General features: G+C 52.3%; 1 protein-coding gene across 1 annotated transcript; it reads right to left on the reverse strand.

Moving 5' to 3' along the window:
• Positions 1-239: 239 nt before the first annotated feature.
• MAFB (MAF bZIP transcription factor B) lies at positions 240-3,981 on the reverse strand. Its single transcript, XM_009461561.2, has 2 exons — positions 2,347-3,981; positions 240-2,173 (listed from the first exon to the last, which is right to left on the reverse strand). The coding sequence occupies exons 1-2, from the start codon at positions 3,276-3,278 to the stop codon at positions 2,113-2,115; spliced, it is 993 nt and encodes a 330-aa protein (XP_009459836.2). The 5' UTR covers positions 3,279-3,981; the 3' UTR covers positions 240-2,112.
• Between the last annotated feature and the right edge of the window lie 1,443 nt (positions 3,982-5,424).

Consider the following 5,424-nt stretch of genomic DNA (forward strand, 5'->3'; position numbering starts at 1 on the left):
CGGAGGGGGTGCAAGGCTGAGCGTCCTACCCTGCCTGCAGCAGCGGTCCCGAGTGGGCAAAGCAGCTTCGCACCCCCCGTGCAAACCTGCAGGAGAGGAGCTTGGCGGCTGCCGTGGCCGGACAGCAGTGCGAGGGCGGATAAGGGTCCAAAAGTTCTCCTTTCTTTTTGGGGGTTGTTTTTTTTTTTTTTTTCTTTTTCGGAACACGAGACGTCAGAGAAGCAGGTCCCTCCAAGAAATGCCATTTCAATGATTTTAATAAGCAAAATAGGAAACAATTTTAATAACCAAAAACAGAAACCAGTCTGAATAAAACTACAATAGACCAGGTTTTTTAATATTTTTCATATCATAAGCAGGATTTGAAATTGATCCCTTCAGAACTTTACATGAAATAAAAACAATTTTTTTTCCGCTGCTGCAATGTTTTGATTTCAACACAGTTGAATCAGTAAAAACCAAAGATCGTTTTCTGATGCATGACTAATATCCACAATATTTAAAACTGCAAGCACCATGCTGTTCATTACAATCTTGTTATTACTGTTAATTTATAAACTAATACAAACTTAAAATGCATCCGGCCAGCAGTGCCAGCTATCCTAAAAGGAAACTAAAAAATAAGTTTTCATTTTGGTATTTTTGTCAGTGCAACGTAAATCCTTTTACTGACCTGCAGGAGGAAAAAAAAAAAAGTAATAAAAACACCCATAAGACTCCAAACTACTACTACTATACAACTGCAAATAAATTTTGGCTAAAACTTTCACTCGCTGCATAGGGAAGCAGAGAAGCAGATTACAAATCATTGCAAAAGAATACACTTAAAAGTTGCAGTATGTCTTCTTAAAAAAAAAAAAAATGAGTTTTATATGCTTTTCCAGCTCACTCATCCGCTGCTGCCATTGAGAAACCTAACTTCAGTGGCGACACGGAGCCCTCGCTGCTGTTGCAGCCTGACTCTTAAGGAGGAGGAGGAGGGTTTTTTTTTTTTTCCTTTATTTACTGAAAAATCAAGGGGCAGTTGTTTCTTAAAAGGAACTGGTATCTCGTCCGTCCTTCGCTTCCTGAGTGTACAATCAGAAGGGAAACTATATGGCCAAGCCTGAGCACTCCAGGCTGGGAATTGTCCTGAAGGAAAGAGCTTCGCTGCCACTTTAAAGCATGGAGTAGGCTCTAGTGACCGATGAGAGTTTTTCCCTGTTAAGTTTAGGTTTGTCAATGCCATTCAGGCGTTTTTGCTTCTGCCCCAACAAACAAAAACCAAAATGAAAACTAAAAAAAAAAAATACAACTTAAAAGTGCACCAGATATACAAAGTTGGTTTTTTTCTAATGCAAAATGCCCATAACTTTTTTCCTTAAGTATCTCTTTAATACCAAACAAACCGTATAACCAGCCTGCTGAAATGTTATTTTGTTTTTGTGTTTTTTTTTTCTCCTGTGCGGTTTGAAGTAGCAGATATTTACAAGCTAACAACCATAAAAGAAAATAAGAGAGCAAAACCAACAAACAAAACTGCACAAGCAGTAAAAAGTTTGATAACTTGTGATGCTTTTCTTATCGATGAAACAAAACAACAACAGAAATCTATGATCGATGATCAACATGCTATAGTTAAACAAGAAAATGGTACAAAATAGAAATTATTACCATACATGTCCAGCATGCAGGATTAATATTTTTAATGCAGATTTTCATATTTTTCTATATAATCAAGCAGGCAATAAAACTGATGAGTTTTTTTTTTCTTTCTTTCTTTCATTCTTTCTTTCTTTCCTTTCTTAGATTGAATGTCCCATCTGAGTCCTGTAACTTATTTCTCAAAGCAGGCAATATATGAAGAGTTTGCATATATTGTCCTTTTTATTTATTCTCTTTTTCCAAGCAGGTAAATTGTGCATGAGATGGTGCTGTATATGTCCTCTCTCTTTCCAAGCAGGCAGTATATTATAGATGGCTTGTTCATCGTCCTTTTTTATTATTATTCTCTTAAAGTCCATCTCGTTCTGCAAGCAAGCGATCTCTAAAACGCTTCACTTGTCCTTTTCACCTTTGCCTCTGCCTCTGTCCCTCTCTCTAACTCGCAAACGAAAGTCGAAAAGTTGCACTTTACCTCTCCCGTCCCCACCCCCAGCCTACTTTTCCCACAGCTACTCTAGAAGACTGGATGCTGCAAAAAAATCAAGTCTCTATTTTTCTCTCCTTCTTTCTCTCTAGTCAAGCAGACAGATGGATGGAGATGTCAGAGGAGGATGGGAGCGGGGGGGGGGGAAGGTGACGGGGGTCAGGTTTGGGGGGTGGGGTTTTTTGTTTGTTTTTTAATTATTTTTGTTAAGCACTCACATGAAGAACTCAGGGGAAGACGGGTTGTCACTGGTGGAGCCGGCCTCTCTGAAGCCATTGCTGGCAAGTTTCTCGCACTTGAGCTTGTAGGCGTCTCTCTCTCTGGCGAGCCGGGTCACTTCTTGCTTGAGCTGTTCCACCTGCTGAATGAGCTGGGTCTTTTCGTTCTCCAGGTGGTGTTTCTGCTGGACACGTTTATACCTGCAGGACTGGGCATAGCCCCTGTTCTTCAAGGTCCTCCTCTTCTGCTTGAGGCGGATCACCTCATCTTTGGTGAAGCCTCGGAGGTGCCTGTTGAGCTCCCTCACGGACATGGAGACCAGCTGGTCATCCGAGAACCGGTCCTCCACGCTGCTGGAGGGGGGATGCTGCTGGTGCGAGTTCTGGAGCTGCTGGGAGGAGCTGGAGGAGGTGGAGGGAGTGGGAGAGGCCTGGTGGTGATGATGGTGGTGGTGGTGAGGGTGCCCGCTGCCGGCCAGGTCTTCGTGAGTGACCGCGGGGTACTGGTGGTGGTGTTGGTGATGGTGGTGATGGTGGTGGTGGTGGGCCCGGAAGCTCTCGAAGCCTTGCAGCTGCTGGGACACCTGGTGGGACCCAATGAGGGCTTCGACAGCGTCCTCCGGGGTGAGGTTCAGCGCCTCAGGGTTCATCTGCTGGTAGCTGTTGGCCATCCAGTACAGGTCCTCCAAGTGGGTCTTCTGCTCGGTGGGGCTGAAGCTGGGCGAGGAGGGCACGGAGCTGCAGGGGGTGCTGATGGGGGTGGAGGAGACGGAGCCGGCAGGCTGCAGGCGGGTGCAGTGCCTGCCCGAGCGGTCGTTCCTGCCCAGGGGCTCCTTCTTCACGTCGAACTTCATCAGGTCGAAGTCGTTGACGTACTCCATGGCCAGGGGGCTAGTGGGCAGCTCGGCTCCGATGCTGAGCTCTCCGGCCATCGCTGTCTTGCGGGCACCTCTCCCGGCGGAGGGGGCTGGAGACCTCACTCCAGCGCGCAGCCTGGCAGAGGGCTGGCCGCGCTCCCTTATTCCAAATCAACTTTGGCTTTGCTTTCTCGCTTCCTTTCCTCTGCTCCCCCTCCACCGCCGCCGCCGCCTCCTCCTTCTCCCGGCTTCTGGGGCTTCTTCAGTCCGGAGCAACAAAGCCAAGGAGGAGCCGACACCCGGGGCCGCCTGGATGTCTCCTGTCTTTTTGTATCAGCGTTTGCAACGCACCGCAGGCTGCAGCAGCTCCTGGCACTAAGACACCCGGTTGCAAGGAGAAAGGAGCAGTAGCAGGAAGGGCAAAAGCAAAACAAAACAAAGATGCTGCCTTGGGGGCTGTGCAGGAAGAAGAAGAACGGTGCAAAACGTCTACCCCGTGCCCCCGTCTGGGTTTTGTAAGTCCGGAGCCTTCTCCCCGCGGTAGCAGAGTACCGGAGTCTGCCGCAACTTTCCAGTCCGAGCAGGCGGCCGGGGCAGCGCACTGGCTATTTGGCGGCGGTGGCTGGGCTCTGCACGGGAGTTTTCGCTGGCTCTGGCAGCGCAGGGGAAGGGGAGGGAAGAGGGGGAGGAAGGAGGGGAAGGAGGAGGAAAAAAAAAAAAATGAGGAGAGGGGGGACGAGAAAAACCCAGGTCTCCGCTGTAGCTGCCGCCTCCAGCGCTCGTTGTGCAGCTGTGATTCGCAGCGCAGCCCCCCTTGGCTTCTTATACGGCCGTGCCCGCCGAGAGCGCGGCGGGGGCCGGGGCCGGCGGCGGCCGCGCCAATGGCAGCGCGGCGGCGGGGCCGGGCCGGGCGGGCGGCGGGGCCGGGCCGGGCCGGGCCGGGCGGGCGGTGGCGGCGGCGGCGGCGGGGGCGGCGGCGGGGGCGGGCCGCGCCGTGACAGCTCCGCAGCGCCAGCTGAGCGGCCGCCGCTCCCAGCCCCGCTCCTCCGGGCGCTCCCCGCTTGCTCCCCCCTCCCTCACCGCCGCCTCCTCTTTCATTTATTTATTCCCCCCCCCCCGCCGCCGCCTTTTCGGCCTCTGCGATCCACAAAGGAGGAGGGCTCGGGGACATCCTGCCCGTCCCTTTGTTCTAAATATAACAAAGTCCCTTTTTGCCCGCTGCCGTCCCGTAGCAAATTTCAGGGCAGGCGGCTTCCCCCCGTCCCACGCACACGCATCGCCCCTGCCAACTTTATGCAAGCGAAGGGACCGCGGCAAAAAACGGCCACGAACGCGCACCGGGTCGGGCCCGGGCGGGAGCGCCGGGGCTGCGGGGTGGTGCCGAGGGGGATGCGCAGGGACCCGGGAGCGAGGGGAGCACCGGCTCGGCAAGGCTGTCAGCTCTCCTTATACAACCGGGGAAATCCTCCCGGTTGCAGGAAGCAAACCTCTCCCTGAAGTAAAGCAAAGGCATTGACACAGACAATTGCAAATATTAGGGAGAGAAGGGAGAAAATATAATTACATTTCAGTTCTGAGGGGACCGTGTTTGCTTTCCTCTGCTGTTCCCTGAGTGACTGCATGCAAAGGAGTACTCGGCTTGTAAGGTTTTTTAGTTTCTTTTTTTTTTGGTCCGGTAACAGGATTTTTTTTTTTTTTAACATTTTGTAACGATTAAGGGAGATTAGGGCTTCTTTTTACACAGTTTTTACGCTCAAACAGACAGAAAGTGCGACCCCAAGTGTCCGTTTGGAGAATAACAGCTACGTTTCACGGGGAAAAAACACCCGGAAAAACGAGGACGGGAGGGCGGGAGCGGAGCCGAGCGGAGCCGAGCGGGAGCGGGTGCGGGAGCGGGAGCGGGAGCGGGGCTGCCGCGGTCCCGGCCGCGCCGCTCCGGAGCTGCGCCTCCGCCCCCTGCACCTCAGCATCTCCCATATTCCCCCCCGATTTATTTAGCCAAAAGAACAAAAAAAGTTCAAAATCTGTCTGCTTTTCAGAAATTAACCAGGAGGGAACTGCCTCTCTGGAGCTGGCGCAACACTGCCAACGTCCCCAAGCGGAGACCCCCACCCCGGCGTCGGTCCCTCCCTGCCGGCCCCCAGGGCCATAACCCGGGGCGATGTCCGCAGCCCGGCCCGGCTTGTCCCGCTCCTCCACACCTCCGCGGAGCCAGCCGCGG

The sequence above is a fragment of the Nipponia nippon genome, unplaced genomic scaffold, assembly GCF_047370975.1.
Source record: "Nipponia nippon isolate SJK-2023a ecotype South Korea unplaced genomic scaffold, ASM4737097v1 scaffold_13, whole genome shotgun sequence".
Classification (NCBI taxonomy): domain Eukaryota; kingdom Metazoa; phylum Chordata; class Aves; order Pelecaniformes; family Threskiornithidae; genus Nipponia; species Nipponia nippon.

What these genes read in the sequence shown, in the direction of transcription:
- MAFB (XM_009461561.2), bottom strand. Translation starts at nt 3,278, where the DNA reads ATGGCCGGAGAGCTCAGCATCGGAGCCGAGCTGCCCACTAGCCCCCTG. An exon ending in TCTTCCCCTGAGTTCTTCAT is followed by an intron (nt 2,174 to 2,346) that starts GTGAGTGCTTAA and finishes ATTTTTTTGCAG; the next exon opens with CATCCAGTCTTCTAGAGTAG.